We start from the raw sequence: 20,081 nt of genomic DNA, 5'->3' as shown, positions 1-20,081 counted from the left end.
AATATGGCAAATAATTAGTGTTTAGGCACAAAAAAATGACAGATAGGTAATCAGTAGTGCTATTGTACATAAATGGACATCAGTGTGTTGTTTTCCAGCACATGAATTGATGAATATGTATTTCTTTTACTGAGATCTAGTAGTCAGTAATCAGAAAATAGACTCAAGTAGTGCATTTTCCACAGCAGGTTGAAAAGTACACACACTGAGATGCAGTGCTTGAATAAATGAATATGGAGCCTTCTGTCATTCAGCTGTACAGTTGTCCCTACTTTTTGCCTGGGAGTTGAAATGGCCTGTGGGCAGATTGTATGCTGTGTCTGTCTCCACAAAACCTGCTGATGGGAAGGAAGAAATCATTACATAAATAATCTGCAACAAATCCACCGTCACACTAATGTAAACAGGAAACCCAAGTCTGCAGAGAAGATCTGCATTGATTAAATCTTTTCAGAAATGGTTTCCAATGTTGAAGTCATCATTTTTATTCTTGGGAAACAGAATAAAGTGTTTCACTGCTATAGATTTTTCAGTGCCATGCACAACAATCATATACTGAAAATATATTTCTAAGATTCCCAAATGTCATATACTACCTATCTGTGTATAATGCAGGGATATTTAGAATGTTTATTGTTATGTTCTCACAGCTGAAAACTCAGTATTTGCAAGGATATGTATCTTGTTCCTTTACATTTTACTTTAGAAAATGATAAGAGTTCCACAGATTGGCAGTAATACATTTCACTGTATGTCATATATGTATAAATTTCAAGAATAGAAGACAAAATATAAACACCACTAAGAATATATCATGTCAATATTAATAAGACGTAAAGGGGAACATCAAGATCAAGACTATTCATTGTTTTGGTTTAAGTTCTGAAGGACCACCTGAAGGATACTCATGACACAGGGATTATAAAATGCCAAAAATTTGATTGGTTAACTATGAAGGGGTGTCAGGGCCTCAGCAGACTATAACTCCTTGGGTGTGTTCCAGAGAGAAGGGTTAAAAAATGGCAAACTTAAACTCGAATTCTGACTTGAGTTAGCGAAATGCTACATGTGCTGAATTTTTGGTTCCACAACAGACGATTCCAAATACAGAGATTAAGTTCGCTCAGTCTGAACTGTACATGTTTGTGGCGAACTTTACAAGCCATCATCAGTCGAACACTGAGAACGAGTGCTTTTACCGACTGAGCCACTCGGGAGCCCCCATTATTAACAGTACTTATGATGTGGTGAACCATGTAGGTAGTAAGACACAGCAATATACTGTGCATAAAACATAATGAGTCTGGTAAATCTTAAAAGTTATACAGCAGAATATGCATGGCATGTAGTCCTTGGGGGTCCAGCTCTTGGTATATGGAGGACTCCACAGGAATGATGTTGAGGAAGCTGAGCTGGGGGTCCCAAAGTGGTGGTTGAGTTACAGCTCCAGGCAGGAGCCCGGAGCAGGAGAGCCAGCTCAATCACAACTGATGATGAGAGTGCAGGTGCAGGCAGGGAGAGACCTAGAAAAAGAAAAAGAAATAGAAAAAGTATTATTTTCAACCACAATAGCTAACGCAGTACCCGTGGTTGTGGTGCGAGGAAAAATTAATGTTCACTTAGCATTGTTGTGGCTAACATTTTGGCACCCCCATGTTAAGTCTATGAGCATTTCATTGCTGTTTCTTCAGAAAAGTAAATGTTAATTCAAAAACTGTACATTACACGAAAACATGAGTTAGAAAAGGCACGAGCCACCCTAAATACATTGTGAGTGCGAAAGAAGTAGCTTAACAGTTTAATGTATAATATGCATAGTGTAAAATTGTTGGTGTAATCGCAGTTTAGAACATGTGAAATTTCACTTTTGTCTCTGTATCTACTCGTTAGCTAGTTAGCTTTAATACTATACCTACTAGCTAGCTGAATAGCTAATCCAGTGCAGCCAAACTATGTAAGATAGCTAGCTAGCCATTAATATTAGCTTAAATAATGAAAAAGAGAACTTACTTCAAAATGCTTCTTCAGGTTAGAAGTTGACTCTTTTGAAGTGGATAGCAGTTTGGTTGCTGGCAAACACAGCTTGCATTGTACTGATATGTTGCGACCTTTGCCAGATTTGAAAGTAAAATGGTCCCCGTTATTTCCATGATATAAACGCGTTGCGCTGGTTGCTTTCTGTCTCACTCTCCATTACTGTCTTGTGAGTCAGGCAGGCTGCACGCTTTTTTCTTCTTTTTTTTCGTGAGGGGCATATGGAAGATACACCCCAGAGTTGCCTATCATTGGATAGATTTTCCAACTGAATAAACATTAAATGAAAAAAATTAGTGAAATTAAATGAAAAACCTCCAATGTAATCCCTTCAATAATCTAAATTTAAAATGTAACTGTAATTTGATTACCATCAATTTATATGGTAACTGTAACGGAATACAGTTACTCATATTTTGTATTTTACATACATAACGCCATTACATGTATTCCGTTACTCCCCAATCCTGCCTATAATCAAATGACAAAAGTAACCATAGGATATACACGTAACATAACAAAAAAGTAAAAGTAAGAATTGAAGCATCAATCACTATTTGAAAGGTAACTTACCCTGTTCAAACTTGTTATACAAGGTGGACACACAAAACACCCTTGAATCATGTACAGACCCTGGCCATTTGGCTTCCACATTTGTGATGATGTGGGTGGCATCACATATTATCTTGACAATAGAGAATGAGTTGGATTACTATCTGAAATGAAGATTTGACTTAGACACTTGACCCTTTGTCATTACCTGCACATTGATGCTGTGAAAAGATTTCCTATTCACATAATCTCCTTTGTTCACACTTGGAGCTTTAATAGGAATCTGTGTTCCATCCACACAGCCTATTACATTTGGAAATCCTGAAATGTTAGATCATGATTATTCATTGTTCAAACAGCTCAGTACCTTAACCCTTCATATAGATTTTTACATAAAATTAGCCAACCTGTTATTCTGTAGAATTCCTCTTTGATAACCCTTACTGCTTTATGTCCCGGGAAAACAATGAAAATGTGGAGAAAGTGCTTAAATGCAAGGCACACTTTTTGGATGGATCTGCATACTGTTGCTTTCCCAATGTGTTCAGCATCTCCAATGTTATATAGAAAGCTACCAATGAAAAAAAAACGAAGGGTAATGCACAGAATTTGTAATGATGTGAGCGCAACGATGAGTGACGTTCGAGGTGTGAGGTTTAAGAAGGTTGTTGAGGTAGATTAGTGATGAAAAACGATAACGCTCGTAAAGAAACTCCTCTGAAAATGACAGAATATCACAAAGAGGTCTAATAGCTCTTTATTGGCGAAGTGCTGGGCAAATAATTTGAGCCACCGTGTCAATTGGACCTTCAATGAAGGGGCACATCATTATCAAAACAGATGAAACATCTGATTGAATTCTCTGGTAGTTAAACACTGCAGGCATGGTCGGGTTTAACTCAAACAATCTGTCATTTTTCAGGTTAGTTTTGGAGCACAAGTTGTCACAGTAACTGAACTGGACTTACTCTGATCTTTGTATCTGGAATCGAAAATTCCAAATTTCCGTGAATTTCCGTGAATTTCGAGTTAAAAGATCTGGTTCACTCGCAAATCCTGCTTTCTGGAACACACCCCTGATGTTTAGTCTGTTATTGGTGTATTTTGTTTTCATCAAAATGGTACAACACGTGTGTGTGTGTGTGTATGTATAGTGTGTCACCGCATACATACAGAGAATCTGTAAGGGAAGAGATAACTTCAATTTTTTTCTTGTGGTTCATGTGTGTGTGTGTGTGTGTGTGTGTGTGTGTGTTTGTTCCTCAGATTTTTCTGAAGTCAGATTTTTCAGTTTTCCAACAGAAAGACATAATTGTCATTGGTCCATCAGATCTTTTCACTTGGTGAACTACCTGCTTGGTTTGGGTCCACAAATGTCCATTGGATTGAGGTCTGGAGATTAAAATGATCAGCTGAGAATATTCAATCTGTGCAAGGTTAATAATTTGTTTACAGATCTGGATGAATATGTCAGATCATTTTTATGCTGGAATGTCAATTTTCAGCCACTTCTGAGCTTCTTGACCGAGGGAAACAGGTTTTTGGCCAAAATCGCAATGGATATGTCGGAGTTCATAACTCCATCTAGCAGGACCCAAAACAATTCCAAACCATAATAAACCCCCAACAAATTTCACAGTGGGAATGGGTTCTTTGAATGGTTATTTTGTACGCTTTATTACTGGAAGATGTCTGTTTGTATATGTATGAGATGTCCAGCTGTTGCATTTGGATTTACAGTTTCCTCAGTAATCACTTGTTTCACAGTCCATGGGGACAAGATAGACATCTATCCTTTTCATAGCTGTCACTTCACCAGTACCCTTAAATGTCTTAATAGTGGACACTGCTTTGGAATGTGGCAGGTTCAGCTCTTCCTGATTTTCTTTACAGCAATTTTCCAGTTTGTTAGTTTATCTGTAGTTTTCACAGAGCTCTCTGACCGTTACCATTTTAATACATACCACTGATTAATCTCTTCTCGGTGTTACCTCCTTTTAAAACAAAGGGAAATGGGAAGTCTTTGGATACTTCCATGTAGTTCCAAAATACTTCATTATTAATACCATAGTAGCAGTTGTATTGTTTTAGAACATGATTAATTTTTCATTGCATGCTTGCAGACAACTGGTAGCAGACACACATTCTCCAGCAATATGTGAAGTAACTCTGGGAATCAGGAAACAATGAAGAGGTTAAATGGTTGAAAATGCTGTTAGGCCAGATGAGTAAACACCAGTGAAAGGTGTTGCTGTTTTGCTCCTGAAACAACAGGTCTCCTGCTGTCGAGTGACGATTAATGGGAGCTGAAAATCACTATTGACCATGTGCACAGTCTGGAGGAGGAACAGGCAGGAAAGAGTGAAACAACAACATTAATCACAGTAGGATGAGGTGAGGCCTGGGTAATGCTGCAGCTTCAGTTAGAATGGTAAATACCTTCCTGACAGCTGGAGTGCTACCTCCTGAAAACACAACACAGAGACTCGTATCTTCTTGACCAGACTGCACAGGTCATGTAATTACTAAGGAAAACAAAAGAATGGAAACATGCACAGATTCATCCATCCATCCATCCATCAATCAGCTCTCCCATAAACCCATCCATCTACCCATGATGCTTGCTGTTTGTACATGGCTGGTTTTAACCCAACTTATTCATAAGCTAGGAGAGACCATGGTTACCTCAATCAAATGTTAGCCTCAATATATTCTGGATAAATTAGATCACAAAACTCTATAAATCAGAAAATGCAAACAAAATATAAAATGGTGCCACACACCATCCTAATACATAGCCGTCTATACTCATCATGTGAAAGTCTCATTTAGATATGAGGAAAAGTCCACCCATTAATATTATTAAGATCATCCGTCTCCGTCTCCAAAAAAGTGTATAAAATCAGCCCATTTTATTATCTTGCTTTACTGGTTTAACCTGGTCAACGCTGAGCTATATAAATGTAATGTGCCATGTGATTCTTCAGAGAAAGGTCTCGGGAGTTGCAGGAGTGCTTTGGAGAACCTGGCTGGTTATGGAACACTTACTTTCAAAGCTGTGAAGCTGTTTGTAGAGCATGTAAAGAGATTTCCTTGATATTATTAGAAGGGTAATCTTTTGGAGTATAAGACTTTTCAAAGAAAGAGCAATGAGCCATTACTGGAGAGCTTGCTAATACTCATTCAATCATATCCTCTCTGTGGGTCAATAAAGTTTATTATGGACCACTTAAGTTTAATTTTACAGTCTACTGTTTATGACCACCAACAGGAGCAATAGATAGATAGCAATAGATAACAAGATACCAGAAGTATCTTTACCATAGTTAAAATTGTGAATAATGATTTAATGCATTACATTAGTTCATGTTAGGCATATAGGAGAATTTTAAGATAATTGCTGCATACACACACACACACACACACACACACACACTCACACATATAGAAAAAGAGAACATGCCATTGAATGTCCCAGGCCATTAGAACAAGGTAATTTCTGGTTGAGTGAACAATTCATTCTCAACATGTCACATTGAGGTTTCTTCCATTATAAATACTGCTGCCTTTTCTTCTCTCCCGGCAGACTGCTTGCACCTATTTCATTCAGTGAAATAATGTTTTCCCTTTAACTTTTTCTGTGCCAAGCTACTCCTAAACTCTCAAAGGATAAACTGTGTGTTTCTGTTTACAGATGTATTATACAAGTAAGATCTGTTTATTTTACCAGTAATTCTTTTGCATCTTGCCTAAAATTCAGTATTATTGTCAAATCAAATTAAATTCACATTGATATACAAACAAACTTTGTAACACTCTTTTATTTTTTTCTTTTCTAATAGAAATTAAGATAAAAAACACCAAAGTTTGAAGTTGACTTATCAGCTTCAAAGATCATTGCATCATCAATCTGTCAGGGCCATATTTAGTTACAAAGAAAGTTCAACTTGTTTTTGATAAATGATATATGTGACCTTTACTTACACTGACCTCTCTTCCATGCTTTATGTAATATGAAAAAGATGTAGATCCACTATTCCTGTGGGGTGCCTTGCTGCAATAAGTCAATATTTTCCTTAATCAGTATAAGGCTAGCATAACTGCCCCTCTCAACAGTACCTCTCCTGTTTTCCTGTTGTACCTCTCAGCCATCTTGTGGTTTGTAACATCACTCCAGAGTGCCTTGTACTAGGAGCTGGGCAAAGGTGGACACCCCTGCTTCAGAAAGTAAAAGTCCTGCCACATACAGTGGATATAAAAAGTCCACACACCCCTGTTAAAATGGCAGGTTTTTGTGACTTATGCAACCAGGTTATTGTACATGATTTATCTTGGTTTAATTTTTTTACATCACAAAAACCTGCCATTTTAACAGGGGTGTGTAGATTTTTTGTATTCACTGTATTTGTTCCACCCATGTACTACACCAACTGAATTTAATTAGCACAACTCTTCAGCCAGGTAGAGGAGCTAATCAGTGAAATCACCTTGTTTAGTGAATGGCTAGAACAAATACATGGTAGGACTTTTACTTTCTGAAGCCGGGGTGTCCACCTCTGGAGCTGGGTTTATTCGACCAGTCAAATAAATATGACAGGCTGGCAATAAAGATCAATGTTGGTCAGTTAGAAACAGGCAGAAAAATGGCAATTATATGAGCTTCAGTGAAACTTGTCTGCAAAGAGTGATATGAAGTGTTTTCCCTTTATTGTTTTCAATATCCAAAACTGTGTTTATAAGTAAATTGTATGTCTTCCCCTTCATGTTATGTTTTGTTGTTTCTTTTTTACTCCTTCCATCATTTTAGACAATGTAGAGTCATAGCAAAGCATTTGATTTGACTGATGCAGTACTTTGACCTCAACTTTGAGTATAAAGAATGTTAACAAGACAGATATTTTTATAGTTCTAATACATTTACAATACAGTTCCATATATCACTGCAATTCAAATTTTTCAGGAACTTGTTGCCACTTGGAGAGAAAAAATTCTCTATCACAGTGAACAAGATGCCTAAATATCTGGCTAGTATTGCAGTGCAATTGCAGGATGTCAGTTTGTTTCATTTGATTTTACATATCCTTCAATTTAGAGCTTGCCTGGAGGAATTGTGCATCTTAATTATCCACACACAAATCACTGCTGAAAAGCTTGGTGAAATATGAAAATGTAGAGAAAATACTGAAGCGTGTAATGTAATTACAGCCAAAGTTTCACAGGATGTCAATCACTTCCATATTTCTGCATTCTTTAATGGAATATTGAAACGTCAGTTTCCAGCAAGAGGCAATGAAGATGCCCCAACTAATTAGTATGAATGAAGAGTGCTAAAATGACTAATGCTGCAAAGACAGCTTTTCATTGTGAGTGATATCATGTAGTATTCAGCAAATTTCTCAGTCCACATGGGTGATTTGTCATTATTTCTAAGATACTGTGAGAGGTGCAGGATGATCCTGATTATGAAAAAGAAGGATTGGCAAAGCTTTCTTTGAAGCTGGATGAATCCAGTTTTACTGACAGCAACACCCATCAATCTCAAACAGTTACAGATACTTCTGGAAGTAAATCTAACTCCATTACAACAAGCCATCATTAACAAAAATCATATTAATTAGGAAGAGCAAATTATCTCCAAGAGTCATAATTGTCAAATTTCTTTGCACTGAAGTAATCTGGCATATTATGTCAGAATTAAGTAGTAAATTAATCAGAGGGGACAATAATACAGAATATGTTATCAACAGCAAACATGATCTATGTTTTATGTAGCACAACATGGTTTAAAGCCTTCATGTAAAACTGTATAATCTGTATAACTGTATAACACAAAAATATACTTGCTGGTATTATTAATTTATAAGACAAATATCCAAAGTATGTACATTGTACATCTAACAGAACTGTTTATTTTTTACCTCTAATCTCTTTGTTTTGGCATATAAATTATTTCTGAGTTGTGTAATGGAAGCAACAGCCCTTACAGCACTGTCTAGCACACATACAGTATTCTGCCTAAAAAAAGCCTCTAAGAAGGTGGGTGTTTGAATGTGTGATATTTTACTTACATAAATCCTCACAGTACATCCTAAAATATAAACAGTGAATTCTGAATTTGGCATAAATGAATACATAAGAGGGAATTAACTGATACCATAAAGCAGGCTTTAAATCAAATAACATACTGCAGGAACATATTTCTGGAACACATGACTGCACTGTCTTTGTTTTGAGACACCTATACCTGCTTATCAATCCAGACTATTCATTGAGTCTGGTTTACTTCTATCCTTTAAAACAGAGAAAAAATTATTATTGTTAGAGAATATGTAGCTTATAATTGGCATAGGGGTCATCACATTTATTTATTTATTTATTTTGGCAGCTGAAATCCAAAAGAGCAGGGGGATGGTATTAGAAGATTCTAAATTACTTTCTACAGGATGGTGTCTCAGTGGGTTCAGGCTGCATTATCCTGTCATGTTTATCCGTCAGTTGCTTCAGGCAATGGTTTATCTGTGAGTCTTTGACAGACTTCCATTTGTCAGAGATATGTGTGTAGTAAGAGATGGATCGCTTTACCAGAGTGCTACCCTCTAAAATATCACAGAATTACTTGTACAGACAGCCCTGTGGTTTTATTTGTTTGTCTCCTAAAATGAGATGGGAATGTATAGTTGTATGAATTTTCTGCACATAATAACTTCAAACTTATTTACAATAAGCAGTAACAATAATGACTTACAAAATTACATACATACATACAGAATTACATGCAGACCTTATAACTGTCTAGGTGTCATAGAACAGAAATCAAGTCGTTGAATGAACATGGAAGTAAATTAGTGTTGCAGAAAATAGCACATTAAAGCAACACAGCAAAGAGCAGAAAATAGGCAAGGTAAAGTTTGAGATCTGTAACCATCCTAATACCTATAGCAATAGAGCTTTCTGTATTCACCAGTGCAGCATAGATGGCTGGTTTTAGTTAGGCTGGAAGGAGTAGTTGACATACCTGGGGGGTATTACATTGGATATGTGGCACAACTCAGTTTCATGTTCATTTGAAATTCAAGTCTGCATTGCATTATATAAACTAACTAGTTTACCAAATATGGGATAGGACAATTTCACAGCCCAACTCAGTAATTCTGGATGCAATGTATTCGTTAGCACAGCTTCCCAAACAAGACTGTTTGCAATTCACATGTATGCATTCTCATCAGTGTCATCACACATTGACCATTTTCTTGGTTTGGAATACTGATTGTTGCAACTACTGCAGCATGCATTGTTTCCGGGCTTCCTGTTTGCAGACTCCTTTGTATTGATGACCATTTAATTTAACCCAATATGCTGCTTTACTGAAGTTCTCACCATCACCTCACTTCTCCCTACTTTTGAAAGCCATTGAAAACTCTCATCTCTTCTTTCTAAAAGCTTACATTGCACACTATTTATATTTAATGAGTGTAAAATAACACATCGTCTGGACATTTCAATTAAAAAAAAAACATTTGTGATAAACAAAGTACTGATATAGAGTTCTGAGTTTAACAAAACATGAGACCAGTAACAAGCTTCATAAAGTTCTAATTCACAACAATATTGTAGACATGCTGCCAAAAGAATGCAACAGCAAACATTTTAGTGTAGTTCCCATGATCAGAAAACGGTATGCTAATTACAGGGGTACATAAATACAGATTATTAGGTTAATGAATTATTTTACTTCATTACTGTAATGTTGTACATTGATAATTACATTGCACCATTTTAATTAAATTTGAACTGAGGCCAACACAAGATAATTTGTTATCAGGTTGCTGAATGGTGACAATTTAGCCAGGCTGAGTGGAAGACACATGTTAAATTTAGCATAATTGAGGTGTCTGGAACACTGATGCCACAAAACTATATTAGCTTTAATACTGCATACAGGAATAACAGAAAACATGAAACACGTAAGTAAACAATCACACATGCAAACAAATTACTAATGTGTAACTTTATGCAAATCAGAACCAAAGACACATAATTCCAAAATGGACACATTATTCCAAAAAGAAGTTTGGTGCATTTAACTGAAATCCAAAATCCTACTTACACAATATGGAAAATGTGTTTGTATGTAATGGCAAAAAGATCAATTACAATAAAGTAAGTATCATCAACATATAGTCATGTTTGTTAATGTTGCTCAAGATGGGTAAGAATGGGTTGCAACATATCTTTGTTAACCAGCTAAATGCAGACATTCAAGATTACAACATGGCAACCACACTGTAGTTTAGCATATGTACACATTTTACACCTCTTTCATTCAATCTGGGGGAAATAAAGTCAAAACACATCTCACATTCAGTGTGCATAATGTATCTGGAGCATGTACACATACACTCCCACACAACCATATTCACAAAGACAGATGGATTCTGTTATTAAAAGAGAAACACACTCACACTGACTTCCCTCTTTCCCTCATAAAAGAATGACCCAGGAAGTAGAGTGAATTCCTGCTGAGGTTTATGGCATTGCAGGTCGAAATGGGGGAGGAGGGGGTATGTTTGAACACAAATGGATTCAGCATACAGAACAGAGTAACTTACAGACTTTTCCATGCACTGTTTCTTTTTTTAGCACCAAATCATGTGTAAGAATGTCAATAGTGTGATGGTTGTTTTACGCCTGGAGGTAACAGATTTTAACTTAAATTACACATGTAAAAGTGACGAGCAGGGTGCATGGTCAGGGTATTGGAAAAAAACACCCACAGAGGAGAGACGACATGGCCTCTCAGCCTGGGGAGTGGATGAGCTTTTGCAGTCTCTTTGTCAGGGGTCTCTTTGTGGCAGCTAATGAGCAACACCATTAATTTTCATTTCCACACCCTTCATTGCACTCATTCCTTCTTTCCAGCCATGGTAGATGTGTTAGCAGGTGTGTATTTTTCATGACTGGACATAAGGACTCAACTTGTCACTAAATGCACTCAAAGCAATGATCATTTATTGAAAATAGATAACAAGGACAAGGTTTGATGCATTCATTTTGTTATGTACTGTACAGAGTGAATCATAGTGCCAGACTTTGGAACTTGGAAATGTCCCATGGGTTCATAAAGATGCAAGTACTTTTAAATGCACAAAACATACTTTTAATTTGTCTACTGGGCAACATAAGGGAGAATCTGGCAATACACTTAAGTGAAAGAGCAGGTAACAGTATATGTGTGAAGAAGTTTTACTTGGCTTTTGCGACAGATGTGTCTTTAATGCGTGTCGTCGTAACCCCCCCCCCCCCCCCACCCCTTTTTTTGTGCAGGTTAGGCTTTGTTTTTCTTCTGTAGAGTCTTTTAAGTTCATTTATGTTCCTAAAATTTTTCTCCCCCCAAAAAACCTTAACATTGACCCCATCATTAGGTAACACAAAACACAAAAACTTGTCTGTTAGGGTAGTAGTTGCAATTGCCCACTGAATGGCCGTAAGAGTGGACAAGAACTGCAGAACATATTTGTATCTTCTCTGTTCGTCCCCATGAAACACGTGAGGATGTGTGTAATTATTTATGTACTTATTTATCGCGTTTAAAGCTGACGGCCATCGTATAAATTTATGGCGGTTTGTATTCGAATTTGGGGATAGATTGCAAGATGATAAAAGCAGTGTTAACAAAATAACTTGAAATTCAAACATGAGTTGCGGAATTAATCGGTTGCAGGACTGTAACAGTAACTGGGCGTGTGTTCCACTGTGTGTTTACCTTGAGGCAGCTGCAGGCTAAATGGGGAGTGGCGAGCTGCGTTTGAGGAGGGGCCCCAGTTATTCACACGTTTGAGTTATTCATAATGTGCAGGATCTTTGCCAGAGACAGAGTGGGGCACTTCGGCACTTAAAAACTACAATCTGTGGCCGTTGTATGGAAGACCTTTGCTGTTTACGAGAGAAAAATCGAGTAATCATTTTAGAAGGGACTGAAATCGTAATCGCGGAAAAAGAGACATGCTATTACTCGAGTCGCATTTACACACCAGACAACAAACTTAAAAACAGAAAACGAACAAACTGAAACGAGATACTGGGGTTTAAAGGGTGCGTGAGAGTGTTTACGGACTTTCTTAATCTGTGTGGTCTGAGCTTTAGTATATATTTTAAAAATACTACATATTTTTCTATTTCTGTGTTGTCAGTCCCCAGTATCGCTGAGCCTGGGAGGTTGTGGAAAGGCTCTCTGTGCCGGTCGCGTGGCTTCTTTGTGTACAGCAGCTGCTCCTAAATGCATGGGCAAACATTGCGGCTTGGCACGGATATAACAGTCCTCAAGGAAGAGGTTGAACACTGCCCTATCTGTATATGAGTTTAAAAACTACAAACAACTACTGCAGCTACGAGGGGATTATTAAAACTTCACAATTATCCTCCTTCCCCGTCTCTCCCTCTGAACCGTCCCAACGAGAGCGTTGCAGTCGTTCTTTACAAACTCGCAGTGCGTGGATTGCAATAGAAGAGGAAAAGAAGTGAACCTGAAACACGTTTTAAATTCAAGCTCGGTTCAGCCTTTCCCTGCCTTCCTTTCTGGAACATCATGGATGTAAGATTTTATCCGTCTGCTAGTGGGAATCCTATTCCAGGAGAACCATCGAACCTGGATTTTCCCCACTGCCTGGGTTACTACAACTACAATAAGGTGAAGTGTTTGCATTCTTTAATCATTGCTCAGCACGGTTGTGTCGGCGTATGTACGTCCTCGTCTCATTCTGCTTTGACTTGCGGTTTTAAACAAATGTTAACGTTTATGCGAGCTAAGCGCCTTTTATTATTTTGAAGTTCATGAGAACTGGCGTCTGTGCTTTTTATAACTGGCCCTATCTGAGAGATCATGTAAGACTGAAGCAGTGTTCAGTGCCGACTGCATTTATCTTTGAATATCCATGTTCATTTCATTCATTACTCTGTGTTGTATTTGTTTTCCCTCTTTGTAGCGATAAAGGTGTAAAACCAACTTGCCACCTCGGTCAAAATAATTCATTCATGTTGTGTACTTTAGTGTTCTTCCTAGAAAGAGTGACAGTCTTATCATGTGCATTTCTAATATAAGAGGAAAGCATGTTTTACCTGTTACTCTAAAGTGTGTTCCATTGAAAACATTGGCTGTCAAACAGTTCTAGAGGAGACTAAAATGACCTGGAAATGAGGAAAAAAGGATATAGTTGTACCAACTTGTTGCTCATGAGTCACTGCACTTTCAGAGAAGCCAGTCATTGTTAAAAAGTAAAAGGAAAGACACAAAAATACAAAACAAAACATATGAATGTATTTTCCCCTCACAGATTGTTACAGATGAGGCTAAAGGCAGAGATTCACTGATATACATAATACTCACTTAAGTAGTAGTCTTCCAAAACACTTTGTGTTTAAAATACTCAGTTGTCTTATTTTTCATTAGAAAACTCCGTTTTTCTAAGATGTGCTAGCCTGAGGAGCTAAATGAACACATAACTGTCAGTTGTATAATGCCCAGTTTGCAGGACAGTGGCAGATTTGAAGTGTGGGGTAAAATGAAGTTTTATTGTAGCCTTTTTGTACTTTCCATTCCTGGAACACCAAACTACTTGGAGCTTTTCTAAAATTCTTACCGGTGTCAGCTTTACCTCCTTTTATGTGTCTGTGTGAAAGTTTCAAAGAGGAAGTCACTCTGTTTCCTGCCCACTAAAGTCAAACATCTTTTGAAAAAGACAAGTTAATTGCCATTTGTTTGTATAACACATTCTCTCCAGTGCCATGACATGGCTATACTATCATCAGTGTTTATCAAGATAACTGTATACATGCACATATGGGTGTAATTTAGTGGGTGAGTGTTACTTCATACTTTGAAGAACCATTAACATGTACACATAACTAAACCTTTTTCCTTCAGAAGCCTATGTTTTATGACTTGATCATTTGGATCATTTGGATTTGTTTTCTGCTATCAGGAAGGCTCTGATAATTAACAGTAAAATGGTTTCATGAAGCCAAAGTCATTTTGTGAGAGAACACAGAATATCACATGTCACATGTAAATGTTTTATTTTATGTGTGTACAGAACAGTGGGTGGTATGCCAATACTATCAACAAACATTATTCCAGTAAATGGATGCAAAAGGATGTCACTGAGTCAGCAAATGCATAAGTGCTGTGTGATATTTTTAGAGGGAATGATCCTCTCCAAGCCCAGCACCAAAATCACCCTTGACTCCACAAATATTCACTAAAGAGTCACAGTGCCATTTATGAGTGGCCTTTTAAAAATCATATGGGGATTCTAAGCAAGTAAACCTTGTATGTTATAGAAGGTATTGGACATCAGTTCATCGGGATCATGAATGTTGTTGGATGTTTTTGCTTGCTGATGTAAATACACCAATTGTCAGTGATCTTCTACTTGATACTGCTATAGCCATAGCATGTTGGAGCAGGAAAGCTAACACACTACGGTAATGTCATAATGGAAAACAGAGGATATTCTTCATAAAAGTACTTACACTTATAAGACCAAGTGAACTTACAGCAAAGTTTTTAAAAACTGGGACATTCTAAGTGTAGTCGAGAGTTGATAAGTTATTAAGTGTTCTATGATGTCCAGATGATTGCATCTCTGATGGTCAAGCTAGCTAGACCACTAGATCCATTAACATTAAGGTCACATTTGGGGGAAAATGCAGCTAACCGAAGCTAGCAGGCTTTGTGCAAACCGCTTTTGATTGTAGCAAGTAAAGTCCTTTAGGGATGACATTTTCTAGGTACAATCCCCACAACAAAATGGGGTTTGTTCAGCATTATGTGTCAGTGGTTTCATGGGCAGTTAACCTCATCACTGAGGTTTTACTACAATAATGGTATAGGGCTCTAACTGATAATGCATCAGTGTGTCCCAGAGTAAGGCTTTTAAACTTGTCTCTTCCATTTGTAAGCAAAGTTGGTGCTCTGTGAAGTGTAAAGTATAATTCAAAGTGTCCACTTGTGAGACGGATGGAGTATGCTGAATGCAGATTGGGTCTGAGTGCATAGATAGTGAAGGGACATTTTGTCGGGTAGTAGCAGGCATGTCTCTTCACAATGAAATATTTCGCTGTAAGTTCATTATTACAGTAAAATGCAGAATTGTGTACTTTGAAGACAAGTGTCATGCAGGATGCTCATCAGGTAGCAATGCAAATGTCACAAAGTTTCTCCATAAGAAACCCTTTTTAAAAACAGTTGTTACCTACTTCTTAAATCTAACAGACAGTGTTATTGGAAACAAATGGTATGTGTCTGAGTGTACTGTATGTGATTATTACCTTCTGTCATCATACATGATCTTTTTAAGTCATAAACATGCAACCACAAAATCATTTGGCTTAAAAAGAGTTTAGCTTTTTCTTACAACTACAACTTCTGAAATCAGTGTAACCTTTGCAGCCCTTTTTGTCTGCAATTAACACATAAACAACAGCAGTAACCAGTTTCTGCAGTTTACTTTTGGGTTCTGTTATGATGAGACTTGAATGACAAAAATCGATGTAGCAGCAACCTATAATCAAGCCGTCTGCCTCACCTTTGCAGGGTAATTCTGTGATTTGTTTTGGATCAACAAGTATGAAAGTTGTTTAGATTTCCTGATGGAAAGCATTTTTTCCAAGGCATTGGTTATAATCCCTACAGGAAGTAGAGTCTTATGGCTGTAAGAAATTGCACCAGCAGTTATCTGTAAATTGAAAAGGAAGAAAACAATAGACTAAGAATACCCCAGGTTGTGCAGGGAGTGAAGTCCTGGTGGTACCCTGCATAAAGTGAATTTGATCATTTTGATCATGAAGATCCATAACAGCAGATATTTTGTATTTTTCCTGTATTGTTGTATACTCCTCCCTTGCAGTATCTTTGTTAGGCAAGACATGTACACCTCTGTTATGTGCAAAGCTCAATGATGTGCATGCAAAACATAATATGGTTTATGTTTTTTCCCCACTTATGCAATTTTTATGATAGAGTATTCAGAATCTTTATTAGCCAGTTTGAAATGCTTTTAAAATTCTTGGCATATTGTATTGATAATGTGCATGCTGCAGGTCTTATGTCTATTGACCATAATAATCTTTTTTATAGCTTTGACTTTAACTTTTGATGTTAAGCTGCCTCTGCATAAAGAAGTGCTGTTGATTATTAAATTTGATTAATGAATAATTCCTTCTCAAAAGTTTGCTGGTGATATAATTAAATTTTCATGACAATCAAGACTGAAGGGTTCTGAATCACTTTCAAGCATCACAGAATTCTTTAAATCTGTCAGATGTAGACCTCATTTTTGCTGCAGTCATGACCAATAAACTGGGGTCGTTACTTTAAAATGGTTTGATGAAAAACGGCAGATATGGAAATGTCATAATTCACAGAGCTGAATACTTTGTTGGCCTGCATATTTCAAAGAAAATGAAGTACTATAAGAGAATTGAGCAAAGACCCTGATGAAAAGAACCATAAAGACTGATTTAAAACACTCTTCAAACTAGTGCTGTGATATGCCTTGGAGTTCAGTGGAGTTCAGTGAGACCCATATATTATCATTGTATTTAATACTCAATCATCTGGATTGTGTTCAAATGTTTGGCAGATTTGTCACAGCAGGGTATGCCGTTTAATAAAATGCATTGATACAAGTTTTAACACAAAGGAACCAATGTTGTGGGCATTCCAGAGCCTTTGGTATGTACAATTATGTTTGTCGTTTTGCATTATATTCAGTGAATGGGGCATAATGCCTCTGCCTTTAGATTTTATTTATATGCACTATGGTTTATATAACACGCACATCTGGCAGTGGTCATTGAACTTCTCAGAAAACACTGATACATTTCAAGTGCACAAGTGCAGTTATCTAGTTTGGTGACAATATGAGCCATATCTGTAAGTTTGACACAAAAGTGAGTTCTTATGAAAATTTTCAAATTGCTTTGACATTTTACAGTATAATGGTTCTATAAAGCTTCAACAGCGTAATTCTGTATGTTAAATTATTATTATTATTATGCATTGATTTATCTTCCCTTTTTGATTATCTAAATACCTTGCCCCCATAAAGATTATTTGTTTATTACTGGCACATTCAGTAGTGAAACAGAGATGAACTTTTGGCATTGTGGTTCTGTTTATTTTAATGGCTTTTTGCGCAAGTTTTATGCGCTGACTTTCATTGGTTGTATTGGAAGCAGCCATTAATGCCAGATGGTAGGAAGTTAAAGGGTCCCACCCATATTGCTGTTGGTACTTTGTAAGCCAGAATAATTTTATTAAGGTACTCTGAGAAAGTGTCCTGCTAATTAGTGATGTCACACATGATGAAGAGTGTTAATAACTTGCATTGCAGTCTTTATATTCTCGGGTTCTCATAGTATGATGTGCATCATTTGATTACTAAAACATTAAAGATTTCTAAAGGGATAATGCTGGCTGTGAAACATTTTGAAACCACAGTTTTCGGTATGTGTTTATATACCATATGCATGTTGTGCCATCCTTAACTGTGCAACACCAATGAACTGTATATGGAAATGCAGAAAAGTACAATAATCTAAATATTAAAGCTGCAGCCCAGGTCTTCATAGGACTAAATGTTGCAATGGTAAAACAAAGCCAGGACTGAGGACAGAGGAATTAGCTTGTATTGTCAAAAATCTTTTTGGTATAAAATATGTAGTGAAAAGGAATCAAAGAGGTGTGAGGGATACTAAATTACAGTCCCCATATCCAAAGATGTCTCAGACTCTGTGCTTACACTCCAAGTTGGGAATGGAGGGGTTAAAGAACTTCCCACACTCACTGTGTAACTTTGTAGTGTGCACAGCTGGTGCCATTTCATTGCAGAGCATTGCACACATTCTGAGCATACTCAGCAGGACTTCTAACACTGATTCAATGAGAGGTTCATCAGGCAGTGTAAAGTTTAATCAGTCCAATGAAATCACAGGTTTTTCTGTTACTATGTTTTATGTTATATAATAGTGCAGAAAGTGAATGCTACATCTATTTCACATAGGCCTTATAAGGTTTGGCATGTAGTTCTTCATAGTCTCCCTTTGAACTGTACCAAGCTAGATACATAGATCCTTTATGCAGTTTCTGTGCGGCCAAAAAAGACTAACTTATTTTTTGTGTGTTATTTAATTGGCCAGGAAATGAAATTTCCTGTTAAATTGGGATAAAAACACAGCCCTCATGCACAGTGTAGTAAAACTATGTCTTTGTCTGTTTGCTTCTGTTTTTGTTCTCACCTCTGAACTCCCATCATGAGCTTCAGTAACAGGACGCTCCCATCATGTGTCTCACTCTGCATTAAAACTGGTTGCTATGGAAGCTGTGACGGGATTTAGGAATGAGAGGGCTTCAGTCTTTGTAATGGAGCAAAGAAAACAGAGAAGCTAAAGCTTGAAAACAATTCATGGAAATCCAACATTTCTAGGTCTCTGCTTCTATCGCAAGTGGGTTTGAAAAAGTATATCAAAAATATATATAAGTACCATGTATAAGCTAAATGTAATTAGTTGAAAATTTAACTCTGACATGATAGATATGCTTTCACTTAAATGTAAGTGGTGTTCATTCATTATTTACCCTTCATTTCTATCTCTTTGAAACAGTCATCTTTTTTGTTGGAAAAAATGCTGAATGCTTTAACCCCAGCTATTTTGTTGTCACTGCTTGAATTGCAGGGTTTCTCCGATGCAATATATTTGTACTTGTACTGACAAAGATCTGCTTCGGTGTAAATTCACACCAGTAAACTGACATTGCACCATATTCAGATGAACAATGTCAACATGCAACAACACTGCACACAAGGTAAAAATAAGCTAGTTCAGGCTTGGGTGATTTATCTTTCAGATGAGCATAGCTATAATATGCTTGTCCTGTCAGTATGAAAGAATTGTTGTTTGGCTGCTGAAGCGGACATATTTCACATGAGGCTCACTAGAGATGGTCTGTGTAACATTAATACATTTTTTCATCTCCTCAGCCTAGACTTTCAAGTCAATTTGCATGAATTTTCCAAAAATATGCTCATACAGTGCATACACAGTTTAGTGCCACATTATAGTGTGGCATACTGTGTAGAAGAGGTGGGTGTGAGCATATGCTTAAGGTTAGATCAGTAGGAAAGGGTCTTTTCTCTTTATTGTGCCATTGTGAAACATTATGAGGTATTCTAGGAGAACTGTGGGACAATGATGAATATGTAGACATTCTGCTGACAAAGCTCTAGCTGACATCAAGACCTTAATGCCACTACTGCTCATAAATTGACACCATGAAATCTTTTAAAAACCTGAGCTGTTGTGCCCCAAGTAAATAAAACAAAAATGTGAGGATCTTTATTATATCAGAATTGTTATATCTTTATTATATAATTATTTTACCTACTGTATATGTTGAAATTCTGACTCAAGTACAATTAGAATATGAATTGTACTGA

General features: G+C 37.0%; 1 protein-coding gene across 1 annotated transcript in view; it reads left to right on the top strand.

Moving 5' to 3' along the window:
- Positions 1-13,171: 13,171 nt before the first annotated feature.
- Positions 13,172-20,081, top strand: part of LOC118782155 (TOX high mobility group box family member 3-like) — a 49,913-nt gene continuing 43,003 nt past the window's right edge. The window contains exon 1 of the mRNA XM_036535438.1: positions 13,172-13,273. Within this exon, the coding sequence (XP_036391331.1) occupies positions 13,172-13,273 (102 nt within the window). The remainder of the gene's footprint in view (positions 13,274-20,081) is intronic.

The sequence above is a fragment of the Megalops cyprinoides genome, chromosome 8 (genome assembly GCF_013368585.1).
Source record: "Megalops cyprinoides isolate fMegCyp1 chromosome 8, fMegCyp1.pri, whole genome shotgun sequence".
Lineage (NCBI taxonomy): Eukaryota > Metazoa > Chordata > Actinopteri > Elopiformes > Megalopidae > Megalops > Megalops cyprinoides.
The sequence above is the reverse complement of the archived record's forward strand: the minus strand, read 5'-3'. Positions and strand labels throughout refer to the sequence as shown.